Source organism: Chiloscyllium punctatum, chromosome 40 (genome assembly GCF_047496795.1).
Source record: "Chiloscyllium punctatum isolate Juve2018m chromosome 40, sChiPun1.3, whole genome shotgun sequence".
Classification (NCBI taxonomy): Eukaryota; Metazoa; Chordata; class Chondrichthyes; order Orectolobiformes; family Hemiscylliidae; genus Chiloscyllium; species Chiloscyllium punctatum.
In genome coordinates, this window is record NC_092778.1 from 44,520,907 (window position 1) to 44,539,204 (window position 18,298).

The 18,298-nt window shown below is 43.5% G+C and overlaps 1 protein-coding gene across 5 annotated transcripts in view; it reads left to right on the plus strand.

The window, feature by feature from the left end:
* Nucleotides 1-14,289: 14,289 nt before the first annotated feature.
* The window catches only part of LOC140464536 (zinc finger protein GLIS2-like), a 76,494-nt gene continuing 72,485 nt past the window's right edge, over nt 14,290-18,298 (plus strand). For 3 of the 5 annotated variants that reach the window (XM_072559723.1, XM_072559724.1, XM_072559719.1), the window contains exon 1: nt 14,291-14,634. Coding sequence is in view for 2 of the 5 variants with exons in the window: in XM_072559719.1 (XP_072415820.1) it covers nt 14,603-14,634 (32 nt within the window). In the remaining 3 variants the exon portion in view is untranslated. Of the gene's footprint in view, nt 14,635-18,298 lie in introns of all 5 variants that reach the window. The other 2 variants (XM_072559720.1, XM_072559721.1) reach the window with 2 other exon arrangements.

Consider the following 18,298-nt stretch of genomic DNA (forward strand, 5'->3'; position numbering starts at 1 on the left):
AGTAAACAGTTCTTCAGCATTAGTTCTTACTTTCTTCATTTGCACTTGTCTAATTCTAATCTTTAATTTTTCAGAGAATCATCTCTCAAAATTCCCATGCCTAATTTCATCCTTCCATTAATTTGTCTTCTGGTTAAAATAATTTAAAGCTTCATCAGCCTCTCTTCACTGTTCAGTTATCTAATCTTTGACATTATTATTGTTGCCTCTTTCTCTTAATTCTTACCATTTTCTTCAGTTTTGTGGCCAATGTAAATGCAGGTTGGGTCTGAGGTACTCCCTGTCTGGCAGCCCTGAATTTATCAGGGTACATTTTTCAGTTGCTTGTTGCCTTTAGAGACCCTTTACAGAGCCAGGAGGAAGGCACAATTGGAAAGGTGCCTTGCTGGAAAGAAAGAAGCTTTATCTTATGTGCTGCTCCCTCAGTAATCTCAATCAGAGTGCTGCCCAGGAAATCATAGAACCTTACAGAGTGGAAGGCAGATATTTGGCCCAACCTGCAGAGGGCCAAGGTGACATCTTTTTGCTGAGTCTATCAGGAATGGTGCAAACCTGAGAGAGGTGTCATCCAGGCAGCGGAGGCTTGCAGGTCAAAGCCTCCATATGCATGGATGACATTACCGTTTACTGCTTGGGTTAGCTGTTGGTGTGCAGGCTCATGAGCATTTGTGACCAGTTCAAACTGGCCTCAGGAGGTGAGGTAAAGTGAGGCAAGAGCGAGGCCTTGTTCTTTGGGAACTGGGCCAACCAATCTTTTATCCCCTTAACTGTTGGGACAGATTACCCAAAGGTGCTGGGAATGGTTTGGAGAGGCTGGAGTGTGGGCAAAAACGTGAGAGGAGCGTATCACCAGGGTAAGGCTGAAACTGGCCTTTTGGAAGCACTGCTCCCTCTCCATTCTCTGTGTTATTATGCGAGGTGCAGATCTCGCCCATTCCTAGAACCTGCGCCGTTGCAGCTACCCAAACCGTCTTCCCCTTAATCTGGAGGTCTAAGATGGAGCATGTCTGCAGGGATACCATATACAAAACTCTGGATAAGGGAGGGAAAAAAATGTACCCAACACTGCCATCATCCTGATGCCACCTTTTTGTGAGGCTGTATCAAGTTGTGTGTAGACTCTCAGCACACACTCAGTGTCATTATAGAACATAGAACATAGAACATAGAACAGTACAGCACAGAACAGGCCCTTCAGCCCACGATGTTGTGCCAACCACTGATCCTTATGTATGCACCCTCAAATATCTGTGACCATATGCATGCCCAGTAGTCTATTAAATGTTCCCAATGACCTTGCTACCACAACTGCTGCTGGCAACGCATTCAACTCTCTGTGTAAAGAACCCGCCTCTGACATCCCCTCTATACTTTCCTCCAACCTGTTTAAAACTATGACCCCTCGTGTTAGTCATTTCTGCCCTGGGAAATAGTCTCTGGCTATCGACTCAATCTATGCCTCTCATTGTCTTGTATATCTCAATTAGGTCCCCTCTCCTCCTCCTTTTCTCCAATGAAAAAAGTCCGAGCTCAGTCAACCTTTCTTTATAAGATAAGCCCTCCAGACCAGGCAGTATCCTGGTAAACCTCCTCTGAACCCTCTCCAAAGCATCCACATCTTTCCTATTAAAGGGCAACCAGAACTGGATGCAGTATTCCAAGTGCGGTCTTACCAAAGTTTTATAGAGCTGCAACAAGATCTCATGACTCTTAAACTCAATCCCCCCGTTAATGAAAGCCAAAACACCATAGGCTTTCTTAACAACCCTGTCCACTTGGGTGGCCATTTTAAGGGATCTATGTACCTGCACACCAAGATCCCTCTGTTCCTCCACACTGCCAAGAATCCTATCCTTAATCCTGGACTCAGCTTTCAAATTTGACCTTCCAAGATGCATCACCTCGCACTTATCCAGGTTGAACTCCATCTGCCACCTCTCAGCCCATCTCTGCATCTTGTCAATGTCCCGCTGCAGCCTACAACAGCCCTCTATACTGTCAACGACACCTCCAACCTTTGTGTCGTCTGCAAATTTGCTGACCCATCCTTCAATCCCCTCATTCAAGCCATTAATAAAAATTACAAACAGTAAAGGCCCAAGGACAGAGCCCTGTGGAACACCACTCACCACTGACTTCCAGGCAGAATATTTTCCTTCTACTACCACTCGCTGCCTTCTGTTGGCCAGCCAATTCTGTTTCCAGACAGCTAAGTTCCCCTGAATCCCATTCCTCCTGACCTTCTGAATGAGCCTACCATGGGGAACCTTATCAAATGCCTTGCTGAAGTCCATATACACCACATCCACAGCTCAACCCTCATCAACCTTTCTAGTCACATCCTCAAAGAACTCGATAAGGTTTGTGAGGCATGACCTGCCCCTCACAAAGCCGTGTTGACTGCATTTAATTAAGCCATGCTCTTCCAGATGGTCATAAATCCTATCCCTCAGAATCCTTTCTAACACCTTGCAGACGACAGACGTGAGACTTACTGGTCTGTAATTGCCGGGGATTTCCCTATTTCCTTTCTTGAAGAGAGGAATTACATTTGCCTCTCTCCAGTCCTCAGGTACGACTCCAGTGGAGAGCGAGGATGCAAAGATCTTCGCAAGTGGCGAAGCAATTGCATTTCTCGTTTCCCAAAGCAGCTGAGGACAAATCTGGTCCGGGCCTGGCGACTTGTCAATCTTAATGTTTGACAAAATTTTCAGCACATCAGCTTCCTCTATCTCTATCCATTCCAGCATGCACACCTGCTCTTCAAAGGTTTCATTCACTACAAAGTTTGTTTCTTTCGTAAAGACAGAAGCAAAAAACTCATTTAGGGCTTCCCCTACCTCCTCAGACTCCACACACAAGTTCCCTATGCTATCCCTGATCGGCCCTACTCTTTCTTTGACCATTCTCTTATTCCTCACATAAGTGTAAAATGCCTTTATGTTCTCCCTAATCTGTTCTGCCAAGCCTTTCTCGTGCCCCCTCCTGGCTCTCCTCAGACCATTTTTGAGCTCCTTCCTCACCTGCCTGTAATCCCCTAGAGCTGAGCTTGACCCTAGCTTCCTCCACCTTATGTAAGCTACCTTTTTCCTTTTGACGAGAAGCTCCACCGCTCTCGTCATCCAAGGTTCCTTTATCTTACCCCTTCTTGCCTGTCTCAGAGGGACATATTTATTCATCACTTGCAACAACTGTTCCTTAAACAGTCTCCACATGTCTATAGTGCCTTTACCATGGAACAATTGCTCCCAATCCATGCTTCCTAACTCATGTCTAATCGCATCATAGTTTCCTCTTCCCCAATTAAATATCCTCCCATTTTGCCGAATCCTCTCCTTCTCCATAGCTATGTAGAATGTGAGGCAGTTGTGGTCACTATCACCAAAATGCTCTCCCACCACAAGATCTGATACCTGCCCCGGCTCATTGCTGAGCACCAAGTCTAGAATGGCCTCTCCCCTCGTCGGCCTGTCAACGTACTGAGTTATGAAACCCTCCTGAACACACCTTACAAAAACAGCTCCATTCAAATCTTCTGCTCGAAGGAGGTTCCAATCAATATTGGGAAAGTTCAAGTTACCCATTACAACAACCCTACTACGTCCACACTTTTCCAAAATCTGCTGACCTATGCTTTCTTCCATCTCCCTGCTGCTATTGGGGGGCCTGTAGTAAACCCCTAACAAGGTGACTGCTCCCTTGCTGTTCCTAATTTCCACCCATACTGACTCAGTAGGCAGATCTTCCTCGACAATGGAAGCTTCTGTAGCTGTGATACCCTCTCTGATTAATAGTGCTACACCCCCTCCTCTTTCTCCCCCCTCCCTATTCTTTTTAAATGCTCTAAACCCTGGAACATCCAGCAACCATTCCTGCCCCTGAGAAACCCATGTCTCCGTTATGGCCACAACATCATAGCACCAGGTACTGATCCATGCTCTAAGTTCATCACTTTTATTCCTGATACTCCTTGTGTTAAAGCAAACACACTTTAACTGATCCCTTGGTTCCTTCCCAGGAAAATCCTTCCCACTAGCTGGTCTACCTCTTGCTATTGCCTCATCTGCATCAACTCTCATCTCAGGTATACAGCTCAGGTTCCCATCCCCCTGCCATATTAGTTTAAAACCTCTCGAACTACTCGAGCAAACCTTCCACCCAGGACATTGGTCCCCTTCCAGTTCAGATGCAACCCGTCCTTCTTGTACAGGTCCCACCTTCCTCAGAAGGCATCCCAATTATCTACATATCTGAAGCCCTCCCTCCTACACCAGCTGCGCAGCCACGTATTAAGCTGCGCCCGCTCCCTGTTCCTTGCCTCGCTATCTCGTGGCACTGGTAGTAAACTAGAGAACACTACTCTGTTCGTCCTGCTTTGCAGCTTCCATCCTAACTCCCTGAAATCACTTTTTATATCCTCAATCCTTTTCCTGGCTATATCATTAGTGCCAATATGTAACACGATTTCTGGCTGTTCGCCCTCCCCTTTTAGAACCTTATACACCCGATCGGAGACGTCCCGGACCCTGGCACCAGGGAGGCAACATACCTTCCGGGAATCCCGATCCTGACCACAAAATCTCCTGTCGATTCCCCTAACTATCGAGTCCCCTACCACGAGTACTTTTCTATTCTGCCCCCTTCCCTTCTTTGCCACAGTGTCAGACTCAGTGCCAGAGAACTGACTGCTATGGCTTTCCTCTAGTAGGTCATTCCCCCCCCAGCAGTATCCAAAGTGGCATACTTATTGCTGAGGGGAATGTCCACAGGGGATCTCTGCACTGTCTGTCTGTCCCCTTTCCTCCCCCTAACTGTAACCCATCTATCCTTGTCCTGAGCCTTAGAGTGACCAACTCCTCTCAATTACCCCCTCAGCCTCCCGAATGATCCGTAGTTTATCCAGCTCCAGCTCCAATTCCCTAACATGGTTTTCAAGGAGCTGGAGTTGGGTGCACTTCCCCAGATGTAGCCAGCGGGAGATGTGTGCCATGTCTCCCACCTGCCACATTCTGCAGGAGGAGCAAGCAACTGCCCCAGCTTCCATACCCCACTTATCTGAACACCCACTCAGTACTAAAGTAGAAACCTTAGTTCAAGTTGCTATAAAATTAAGAACAAGCTTATATTCAATAGAGGAAGTTTAGAATGAACCTTACCTTATTAACTAGGTTAGAGGAGGAGGGCGGATGGCAGATACTACAGGTGTAGAGTCTCGGGTTTAGCCACCTTGCTGATATATATGGTCACTGCTTTCCTTCCCGGCTGCCCCTCTGGTCCTCATCACTTCCCCCGCTGCTCCCGCTCCTTCTGTGAAAGGGAAAACACCGCTGTCTGCTACCGGTAAGTAATTTTTTAAAAAACTGTCTTACCTTAGCTGCAGTCTTTTGTGTTCATCTTACCTTTGCTGCTGTTCACACTCAAAATGCACTGAGGTTCTACGTGTGCCCAGTGTTGCAAAGGACGAGACTGACCTTGTTGCCATGGAACACTCCAAGTATTTGGACCATTCCGTACCTTCTGTCCTTCATGGAGAAATTTGCAAAGAAAATGACCTTTGACCACAAGTCCATCAGGAAGTGGTCAGCACATGGTATCCTTGAAACCATGCGGAAAGATGAGAGGGTCGATCCTTTCAGGTTGTTCTCGGAGCAGAATGCCTCATCACTAGAACTTTGCAATAAGCCCCAAAACGTCTCTTGGTCGGTGGTGAGAAGGGCACTACCACTGAGATCCTTCATGTATGCTCAATCAGCCTGCACCACCCCATGCTGCTCTCAAACAGCTGCTGGAGGGGTAGAGACTGTCAAACATCTCCTTGTGGAATGTGCCTTTGCAAAGGAAGTCTGGAGAAAGATGCAATGGTTTCTGGCAAGGTTTGTCCCGAGCAACTCTGAGATTCAGGATTCTGTGCTCTTCTCTCTGTTCCCTGGGTCGGACACCAAGACAAACATTGACTGTGCCTGGAAGACCATCAATTTGGTGAAAGACACTCTTTGGTCTTTCTGAAACTTGTTGGTCTTGCGGAGCAAACAGTGTTGTAGACTGGCACATTACAAAGTCTTGGACAAGTAAAAAATGTCTTTGATTTGTTTGCTGGATAGAATCAAACTCCAATGTTTATTTTTTCTTCATATGCTACTATACAGAACCAAACTGCTTTAGTGACTATGTATGCATAAAAAGATATTTTTATAAATAAAACAATGATTGTAGTCACAAACTGGGGTGGCACTGTAGTGATTAAACAATGTCCCTGAAGCTGAGAGCAGAAAAATCAGTAAAGATCATTTATGGTGGGTCGAGGTGATGGATAGATTATGATAAGGCAGTACAGTGCCCCACACTTGGTTAAGTTACTATGTAGGCATGCCAGCTTACAATAGCTGTATAAGCTGCTGTAGTTGCCCATGATAAAGGTTGGTGTCATTATACTCTTTCAGTGTAGGAAACTAAGGGCCTGCTTGGTCTGGTGTGGAGAAGCAAAGCCACTTCATGGTCTAACTAGTTAACAAGATTCAGTTTATTGTATGTTAGCAACCAGTTACAGAGTACATCGATAGGCACATATTGTTACTGATGTTAGGTCTCACTCCTTCAAGATCATCAGCTATTCTAGCCGCAAGTCCACATGACATCACCATAGTGGATGGTGCTTATGGCACCCCTCAGTATTAACCTTATCTGACCCATTTCAGCAGCTATTGGCACTCACTTGTGAGTGAGGTGCTAGGAGGCTGATAGAACTTTGTGATATTGCAGCTCACCATAAGCTGAGCAGCAGCTGGAATAAAATAAAAACTATTTTCCCTGTCCATTCATTAGCTTTCAATCGCAGAATAAAATGAGAAATAATATGTTGCAGAGTAAATAAATTCCAGGTGAAAACATAAAGCCTCCTGCAGCCTATGGAGCACTCTGCTGGATGAAGTACAGTATTAAATCTAAGCTTTGTACTTTGGAGTGTGTGTGCCTGTTGATTGAAGAGCATGTTAAGGCTTGTACTATAGCAAAAGCTCAGCTTGGTTACTGACTGTTACCCAGTACAAGTCTCCAGAGACTTCTGTCTTCTTAATTCCACATTGATTATTTTTTGCAAGATGTTTCCCTTATTATAGAAGACTAGTTATTTGGGGTGTCATTCCATGAACTATATAAACACCGCGAAAAAAATAAAATGAATAATTAGACAGATCAATACACACATTAAGATTGACAAAACTTGTTGAATATATCCCAGAAGAGTTGATATGTGGCATTTGATCATGAGAGTTTTGATCATATGGGTATTCCAGATCCCCAGAGATAAAGGCCAACATTCTGTTAGCTTGTTTGATTACTGCTGTACCCACTAGCTTTTAAAAATTTGTGTACTTGAAACCTGATACCTTTCCCCCCGCAGGTCCTAGTATGTTACCATTAAGAAAATATTCCGATTTCATTTTCCTTGCATCCACTGTTGATAACCACACTTGCCCACTTGAACTCTGTCTGCAAAGGTTCAGCCCATTCACTTTAGTGTACCTACCCGTTGATAAGTTCCTACTCCCAGCTACACAATTAATTGTCATTTGCAAACCTGGACACTCAATTCTCTATTCCTTCATCTGGGAAACTGATGAAAGTATTGAAAGGCTGAGGATTCCGTACAGATTTCTGGGAAACACTGCACATTGCATCCCTTCCAAGAATCATTTCTTCCTACTCTGTATCTCCTAGCTCCCAATAAATTATCAGGTTTTTTTGCAGCAGTACAAACAAAATTAATCAAACCTCCTAGCAGCAAATCCTGGGTTTAGTAATCCCAGCGGTTCGGGGTTCCTTATCTGTTGAGGACACTGACCCATGTGTCTAGATCCATGAATTGGAAACTCCTCCATACTGCATCCGTTTTACCAGTCCTCACAATGACATCCATTTCTAGCAGCAGCCTTTGGAACAGGAAAGAAATTCAGGTGATTTATTTTTCTTGTTCTTCACTCTCTGGGACAGTAAGGTTATGTTTCTGCAGTTAACTTAGCACAGCCCGGAGATTTTAACCTAGGGTCTTGTGTCTTTTTACTTGTATATAATGCAGTGCATTTGTCCACAGAGCCAGATGCATGACAGCCAGGCAACACTGCATTTAAAGAAATTAATGTTTGTCAATACTTTCCAACTTTGGTAAAATGCAGACCAATCATACAGAATGCAAATCTGCCAGGGCCCTGATCCTGCTCTGCATTTGCTAGAGGAATTCCTCTATATTCCTGGGCAGGTTTGACTTGTTTCCTGTGTTGTCATCAATCAAAATGCATCATCTCAGTTTGCAAAAATTGCTATTATGTTGGCATGGAAATAAGTACAGTCCATAAGACCATAAGACATAGAGTGGAAGTAAGGCCATTCGGCCCATCGAGTCCACTCCACCATTTAATCATGGCTGATGGGCATTTCAACTCCACTTACCTGCATTCTCCCTGTAGCCCTTAATTCCTTGTGACATCAAGAATTTATCAATCTCTACCTTGAAGACATTTAGCGTCCCGGCCTCCACTGCACTCCGTGGCAATGAATTCCATAGGTCCACCACTCTCTGGCTGAAGAAATGTCTCTGCATTTCTGTTCTGAATTTACCCCCTCTAATTCTAAGGCTGTGCCCATGGGTCCTAGTCTCCTCGCCTAACGGAAACAATTTCTTAGCGTCCACCCTTTCTAAGCCATGTATTATCTAGTGCTCCATAGGCTGTAGTTGGTCAAGATCTGTCTGTGAGGAATGCATTAAAGCCTTCAAATTCCCTTTAGTGCAATGGAGGGATGGTGATTCTGTCACAGCTCTAGGTATAGGCCTAATAAACATTTTACAAGACCTCGTTCACTGCCTTAAATTTATAAACCATTTCCTATTTTCAACTGTGCTGCAGGTCAGGGTACGGCTGAAAGACATTAAAGTTATTCTCTACTGAGTTTCCACTGCTTAGAACTCTCTGTAACTAAATTCCACCACTCTCCACTACAGTACATCTCTCAACACCTTTAAAACTCTCCTCAGAGCTATTTAACATCACCTTTACTCCTAACTCTTTCACTGATGCTGAGTTCCTATGTGAAACATGGGCTCTTTGTTGTGTTCAGTCCTAGTTCAGTGGCAGCACTGAACTCTTGCTGACTCAAAAGATTATGGATCCCAGTCTTGTGCACAAAATATAGGCCAGTACACCTAGCATAGTGAGAGGATTGCAACACTTTTAGAGATGCCATTGTTTTAGTGAGATTTAAACTGTGGCCTGAGGTCTGGGCCTCTTCAGTGAATTACAGATATCTAATATTCTTTTAAGAAGTTCTCCCCTGTTTCCAGGTCAATATTTATCATTACTGTAACTTACATCATTACCAAACCATTAAGTCAGATAACCTGATCATTTATCTTGCTGATGTTTGTGAGTTTGCTGTGCACAAATTGGCTGCTATATTTCCTACATTGAAACAGTGACACACTTCAAAAGTACATAATCAGCTGTAGAGTGCATTCAGATATCCTCAGGTCACAAAAGTTAGAATATAAATGCAAGTCTCTCTTTCTTCCTTATTGATACTTGTTTGTTAGTGGTGTCTGACACTTGTCACAGGTCACCAAATGTTTGACTGAGGCCTTACCAACAGTATCCAGAAATATTATCACCAGCTTGCATTTTTTCTTAAAGAAATTTGTTAACTTACTCAAATGGCCATTTTTGATATGTCAGTTGATCCAGCGAGTGTCCAGGAGAGGAGTTTTGCGATAGTGACCCTACGTCAGGAGACCTAGGTCAAGTCCCACCTGCTCCAAAGGTGTGTAATAACCTGCCAGGTTGATTGGAAAATATCCAGGAGAGGAGGCAGATAAAATGTCATGCTTTGCAGTTTTTAGGTGAAATATTTTCCTTAGATTTAGTGTTATTAGTTACCTCCATAAATTGATTTCATGTCCCCCAAGAGCTTGATTAAACTACTACTGGCCAAAATCTAGGTAAATGTACTGAGGACCCTAGAGAACCTTTATCAGGACACTCTGAACAATTAAAGTATGACTCATTTTACCATGTGGACATCACAACTAAGCCTTACCTTGACATTCTGACTGATTGTTTCCGAGTACATGCACACAAAGGCATATGTAATGTTCCCTGAGCCTGATCTGTATGGCTATAGTTCCATACTGGATAGCTTCTTCATCAAACAAGACATTGAGAACACCAGTATTCCTCCCAATGAAATGCTCATGACATGAACTTACTACCATGAACCACATGATGGCATTGCAGTGGAAGATTTGGAGGAGGCTTATCTTGGATTTTAATATGCTGGATGCCACCTCTCAATACACTTACTGTCTCTAATTGGATACATTCAGGGAGATTTCATCACATGACCCATAACCAACATCTGCAGACTCCAATTGGCACGCCATTGGTTGCTTGACACACTCATTTTGAGCACCCTTTCTGCACTAATTGCAAAGCAAATAAAATTTTCATTCCCCAAATTGGATGATTCCTTACTGTCAGACAGACATAATTTTTTCTTTTCCATTTCCGCTCTCAGAAAGGTATTTGAAATGCTCTGCAGCTAATAAAGTTTGAATGTATCAGCCAATTTACACACAGCAAGCTTCCAGAACTAGAAATGCAATAATGTTTCATGATATTGGTTGAGATACAATTATTGGTCAGAATACAGAGTAAGATTTCCCTGTTGTTCTTCAAAATAGTGCCATGGGATCTTTGCATTCATCTAAATGGGCTTGGTTCTGTCTCCTTTGAAACACAGCACCTCCAAGGCACTCCCTTAGTACAACACTGGCTGTGTTAGTCTAGATATACATTTAACTACCTGTATCTGGAGTGGTATTTAAATCCATAACCTTCTGACTGACTGAGTAGTGTGCTATTCACTGAGTGAAGGATGACACTGGGTTAATGAATGTAACTAGTCATCTGTATCCATGAAAGCTGTTGGTTTGGTTAAAACAAAATTGCTGCACCTTGTAAGAAAGAAACCTGCATGTATCCTGCTTTTCTGAGGTGTTTGATTTGTGTGGACTCTGTACAAAGGTTCAACTTGAGGCCCCTAAAGCTTACTGAATAAAGATACTTAATTATTCTGACCAAAGTGACTGTCAATTCTGTACAGTAATAATTATAATCAGGTCTATTTGTGGTTTAAAGATAGTCACTAAATGATCAGGGATCTGCTGCAGAGGTGGTAGAGGTGTCTATTATATGATCTGCTCATGGACCTGACACAGGAACAGGATGAAACCATTCAGTCCCTTGAACTTGTTCTGCCATTTAATTAGTTCATGACTGATTGGTACCTTAATTTAAGCACCTTTATTCCACATCCCTTGATGAATTTTGGCCAGACTCTAATTTGAAGATTATTTTCTTTGTTCTGGAATTTGACACCAAATGAAATAGTTTTTTTGTAATTACCTAATCAATCCCTTTATAATTTTAATCACTTCAGTTAAATCACCCTTCAAACTTACATAATCAAAGCAATACAAATAAGGTCTACTCAAAATGTCCTTGTAATTCAGCTCAGAGTAACTTTTGATTCGGAAATTGCACAAGTACTAATCATCCTGCAGTTCCTTAATCCAAAACTGACTTTAATATTCCTTGCGCTGTACATTTGCCTGGTATGCTCATTCCCCAAAGCCAATAATAATAAAGTGCATATCCAACAAGGTTAGATTCAATCAGACCTAGGGGAAATCTCTCTACTGATAGGAGCCACACCTAGTACAAAGGAAGCAATGTGGATGTTGGAAATAAATTATCTTAGTTCCAGGGCAACACTGTAGGAATGCCTCAGAATAGTGTCCTAGACCCAAATATCTTCAGCTGCTGCCTTCCCTCTGTTATAAGGTCAGAAGTGAGAATGTTCACTGATGATTGCACAATGTTCAGCACCATTTACAATTCCACCTATACATGTTTGAGGAGAATATTACTTAGCATCTATCAGTTTAAGCCTGAATGTTGTCTGTGTTTTGCTATATAATGGACAAAAACTGCTTCAAATTATGAGGGATAAAAACAAAAAGTGCTTGAGAAACTCAGCAGGTCTGGCAGCATAAGGTGTAAACTAATAGATGGTAAGCAATTTTCTCATCAAACAAGTGCCTGGCAATGGCCACCCCCAATGAAAAGTTATCTAACCATTACAGCAATTACCATTGCTGAATTCCCCATGATTGACTTCCGGGGGGTTACTACTGATCAGAAACTAAACGGATCAGCCTTATAAATACAGTGGTGAAGAGCAGGTCAAAGGCTTGGAATTTTGTGGCGAGTAACTCACCTCCTGACTCCCTAATGTCTATTCACCATCTTCAAGGCACAAATACTCTTGACTTGATTGAAGGCTGCAGCTCCAACAACATTGGGACAAATCTGTTTGCTTAACTGGCACCTTATCCATCAAATTCAATCTTCACTCACCTTGTCTCCTTCAATAGCACCTTCCCAACCTGTGACCTCAGCAACCTAGAAAGATAAGGGCAGCAGATAGCTGGGAATACCATGCTCTGCAAGTTTTCCTCTAAGCCACGCACAACCCTGACTTGGAATTGTATCGCTGTTGCTGTGACAAGATCCTGGAACTCGCTCCCTAATGACGTTCTGGGTGTCCATACACTCCAAGGGCTGTAATGATTCAAGAAGGCAGCTCACTGCCACCTTCTCCAGGGCAATTAGGGAACAGGCAATACATGGCCACAACCTATGAATGAATAAAAAAAATCTTCATAGCTTTCATTTCCAATGTAATCAGATTGATTTGATTTGTAGTTTGAATAAAGAGCAATGGTGTAGAGGTAATGTCACTGGACGAATAATCTAGAAGCCCAGGCTAATGCCCTACTAACTAATGGCAACATGGGCTCAAATTGTATTAAGGCAGCAAAGAAAAATCACTCAGATTCTTTTGTTAAATAAATACAATATTAGTGATAGAAACATACAGGAGACATCTGTGAGGAATAATTATATCTTGCTGATACAGGTGAGACTCTGAGCATGGTACAGCCAATAGAACAGACCTGAGAACGTAACTTGCCTTTGCTAATTTCACAGAATCATAGAATTATTATGGCACAGTAGAAGACTATTCAGCCCACTGTGTCTACTCGCTGTCCAACAAGCATTACGATTTATTGCGATTAGCCTGCCCTTTTCTCATACCCAAAGCACATCTAGTTCACATTGACTTTGTTCACACTGTGGGATAATGGGGAACATTTGTAAGAATTAGAAAGTTGATTACAAATATTCCCTTTAATGAGTGTACTTTTATCATGAACTGGCCAATCTATATAAATCACTAACACAGGTGTCTGTTGATTCCCCTGCCTGTTGAGACCACTGGTTGAAGCAGGAGTGTTCAATAATAATAATCCAATGCTTCCAGGTAGAAGGCTCTTATGATGCAATGGCAGTGCACCTGTCTCTGGGCCAGGAGGCCCAGATTCAAAACCCACCTACTCCAGAAAGTGGGTAATGCCATCTCTGAGCAGGCTGATTAGAAAATATAAGGATGTGGTAATCAATAGGGTCACTGCACACTGGATGGTACTGGTCTGGAGCTGTTACCACTTCAAATGGAGAGATGAGGCTATTCCGTGGAAATGCACTTTACCAAGTGCCAACCCTGAGTCTGCAACAGTTTTGTATTGGCTTCAGAAGATTGGGGGCAAGCAGTGTTTGACTGCTTCCAACATGCTGTAACTTATCGTTCCAGATGAACTCTCCTTCCATGGCTCACCATGAGTCCCAAAGTAGATCTTCAAGCTAGAGTATCAAGTCTAGAGGCTAGAGTACTGCTTACTGAGCCACAAAACTTCATTAATGTGGAGTAAAGGGAGGAGTGATTCAGAAAACAGAAGTGGGTCAAGGGTAGGCTTTGGGGAAGGGGATTGGAGGGGTATGCTGCAGGATTGCATCCAGTCATAGAGGAGGCAGAGGCAAGGCTAAAGAACTTAACTTTGAGCTTTTAATTGGAAAGTCAGGAATTGGGAGATCAGAAGAGATAACAAAAGGAGACATTCTGGCTGAAACTGCGTATTTTGGTTTTGTAAACTAGAATCGCAGTTTTTTTTAAAAAATGCTGCTAACCAGCCTTCGTTGGAATTTTCACTGTGCAACGGGAAAAATTAATTTCAACTTTAAATAAAAGGGTGGGAATGTCAAGCTGACGCCAGGATTTTGGGGGGAGAAGCCCAAAGAATGCGGGGGAGGGTTTTTGACATTGGGCTGAGATGTGGGTGGGAGTACAGTGCCGCTTTAACCCCGTCTCAGGGGAGGTGCAGAGTTCGCTCCGGGCATGCGCTCACCGCCCGGGATGGAGTTCAGGGGAAAAGCGACAAGAAATCGGTGCCGAGTCTGACAGAGAGAGGCGCTGGAGCCGAGGGGGGTGGGCTGGGGCTGGGGCTGGGGCTGGGGCTGGTCCGCCTCCGCCGGGCCGAGCGATCGCCAGCGCTCCCGCTAATCCCTGGCCCAAGCAGCGATCCGGGATCGGTACCCGCCTCGGACTCCGGTGGATTCCAGATCGCAGGCGATCGGGAGAATCGGGATCCCACTGAATGATTGGCGGCGGGAGACAACTCCGGCGCAGGTAGGATTCCAGCTGATTACCCGCGTCCCACAGCGATCCACTGCCAACACTGCGAGCGATCCACTCCCTGCAGTGTGACCCATTTCCAACATTACACTGTCACCCACACCCTTGCAGTGCTCAGCGTTCCACTCCGATCCACGCCCTATGTCGTGATCCACTCCCTACACTGGGATCCACATTGTGCGGTACACTATGATCCACTTATACAGTGACCCACTCACAACATTACTCGGGAATCTACTCCCAGTGCCACGCTATGACCTATTCTCAACATTGATCCACTCTCAGTGTTACACTGTGACCCACTCTTCACATTGTGATCCACTCCCAGCAACAAGGTGAGTTGCTCCCCACATTGTCATTGACTCCCTACACTATCATCTATTTTCGCGGTGATCCACTCCACGTCATGTGACCCATTTCCTGTTTTAAACTGATCCATTCACAGAATCACACAGTAACCTACTCCCAGCGTCACATTGATTAATTCCCAACATTACATTGAAATCACTCCCAATATTGTACTGTGATTGACTTCTGTGTTACACTCTGATCGTCTTCCAGTATTACTCTGTTCATTATACTGTATTTTTGTTGCCTGCTGTGATCCACTGACGCTCATGTGTTATATTAGACTCCATCTCTGCCCACCAAAGTGTTTGTACTTCATAATCTCTCCTCCTCCAGTGTATGCAATGCCATCATCTGACCAGATAACTGGGTAGCAATGAAGTAGAATTTGTGTGCAATCAGTGTGGAGAGTGGGGATGATGGTCATCACTAGCTCTCTGTTACTGTGTGTCCCTCTTGTTCATATTAGATTAGATTAGATTTCTTATAGTGTGGAAACAGGCCCTTCAGCCCAACAAGTTCACACTGACCCTGCGAAGAGCAACCCACCCAGACCCATTCCCCTACACTTAACACTACAGGCAATTTAGCATAGCCACTTCACCTAATCTGCACATTTTTGGACTGTGGGGGGAAACCGGAGCACCTGGAGGAAACCCATGCAGACACGGGGGAGAATGTGCAAACTCCACACAGATAGTTGCCTGTGTCAGTTCATACATTTCAATTGAAACACTACTGCCCTTCTCCCCTTACACCCAAATCCATCTGCATCTGAAATCAGGACATCACAATTTTCCTAGCAGGAGTTGCTCAAATATGAGCTAGAACAGGAATCTCAGCTGATTTGATATTCCTGAGTTCACTCTCCCTCGTGAATCTCCCCATCTCCCCGAGGTCCTTATTTAGAGATGTGAAGGTCAGTTGCCATACTTTGAGGCTGCAATTAGATAACTCAGTATGGATTGAACTTGAAACCTAATGGCCCTGTTTGATTTAGTTACACTGAACAGTGTGCCAGGAATAAGAAAATTAAACAATACAAACAAAGCCAGGTAAGACATTGGACATGTCTCTTTTTAATACATACACAAAGTCATGCTAGTTTTTCAAAATTATACTGTGATTTTTAAATGATTTGAATGTCAGCTAACAGGAGAAATTCTGATCAGTTATGAGCATTAATGACAGAGAGACCCTTCTCCAGACCCTGACTGAAAAATCAGGGGCTCTTCCTTCTCTAAAAGAGAAAGCTGAAGCTGATGCTAGGACCAAAATTATAAGGTGACCAGTTATAAATTCAATAAAAATTTCAGAGTGGCCAGAATATGACACTTACTACCACATGGTGTTATCAGGGTGAATTTTAAAGACACTTTTAAGGGGAAGTATCATAGGCGTATGAAGGAGAAGAGAATAGTAGGATATTTTATTGGATGGCATGAAGAGGGTTGGGAGGAGGCGTTTGTGGATCACTGGCATGGCAGAAGTAGGCCATTCAGCTATCAAGTCTACTCCACCGTTCAATGGGATCCTGGATGATCTGATAATCCTCGACTCCATTGTCCTGCCTTTTCCTCATAACTGTTGATTCCCTCACTGATTAAGCAAAAAAAACTATCCATCTCAGATTCGAACATACTTAACACCCAACTTCAAAAGCCCTCTGTAATAAAGAATTCCACAGCTTCAGTACTCTCTGAAAGAAAAAATCTTTCTCATCTATGTCTTTAATGTGTGCCCTTCCTCTTATTCTGATATTATTCCATCTGGTCCTCGACTCTACCACAAGGGGAAACAACCCTTCCACATTTGCTCAGTCAAGGATCTTGTGTGTTTCAATAAAGCCACCTCTCACTCTTCTAAATTTCAATGAGTACAGGCCCAACCTACTCAACTACTCTTCACAAGGCAGTCCCTCCTTATTTGGTATCAGCTAAGTGAACCTTCTCTGGACTGCCTTCAATGCCAGTCCATCTTTCCTTGGATAAGAGGCACAAAAGGGTACCATAAGTATTCCGGATGTAGTCTGAAAAGTGCATTGTAAAACCTCCCAACTTTTATACCCATTTCCTTTGAAATAAAGGTCAACAATCCATTTCCATTCCCTATCACCCACTGAACTTGAATTTTAGTTTTTTTGTGATTCATGGACAAGGACTCCCATATCCCCTTGGTCTGTAGCTTTCTGCAGTCTTTCTCCTTAAGTATTATTTGGCTCTTCTGTTCTTCCTGCCAAAGTACATAACCTCACATTTTCCCACATTACGTTGTAAATACTTTCATAATTTTATGGTGATCTGCAAGGAATTGCTAGTATGAGTTAGGCTGCACCCTGCAAACTTCCATTGAATGTGATTCCCTCAGTCTGACCATGGACTGCCTTAGCTTTGGCTGGTAAAATAGCTTCCCCCGTCTGCTAATACGTTCAACACAAACCTCCCATCTCCAGACCCTACATCTGCTGATCGCATTGGAGGTGATACTGAGCCAGTGAACATGACCTCCGCAACTTACAGCTTGGGTATGGATTCAGAGCAGGGACCGGTGAGCCCTGGCTTTGCTGCTCTTCACCATCTCTGTGGTAAAGTTAATCTGTGTAAATAAGGCCATGGTTCTCCTCTTGGTGAAAAATCCCAGCACCATTATGGATTCATCGTCGGTTACCAAATGAGGATGGCCACTTTGGTGATGTCAAGACTATGGAGAATGTGCAGAGGAGATTGACTCATATTTATCTGGCAATTAAAGCACTTTGAGATCACCGGAGGACTTGAAATGTGTTGTTGAAATGCATATTTTTCTTTTTATTTCCAGAGTATTTTATAGTTAATGAAGTACTTTTAAAACGTCCTCCCTATTAGAAAGTTGGAAATACATCAGCCAGTCTATCTGCACCAAGATCTTACACAATGCAATGTGCTAACAACTAGCTAACCTGCTTATAGCATTACAGGCTGAAAGATAAATGTTGCATGGGACACCAGGAGAAATTCCTTACTCTACTTGGAGAGGCTCCTGTTATTGGAGACTTTGTTAAATTCGTGGATTTCCTGTGGGAAGAGGTGGAGGTGGATGAGTTTTTTCATGTGTGGTTGTGTTTTTGTCTGTGCTGAAGTCAGATTCAACACTCGAGTAGGTCAGTAAGGTAGTGCAGTGGTAAAATGGTTAAATCAAAATCTTATAATGAAAGGCGCTGGCAAATGTACAAAGCTGTTCTATCGAGGCAGCCACAGTCTGAAGCATTCCTGGGGTGGGAGCCAATAGGCCTGTGACTACACACAGGAGCTGATGTCAATGTTAACTGTGT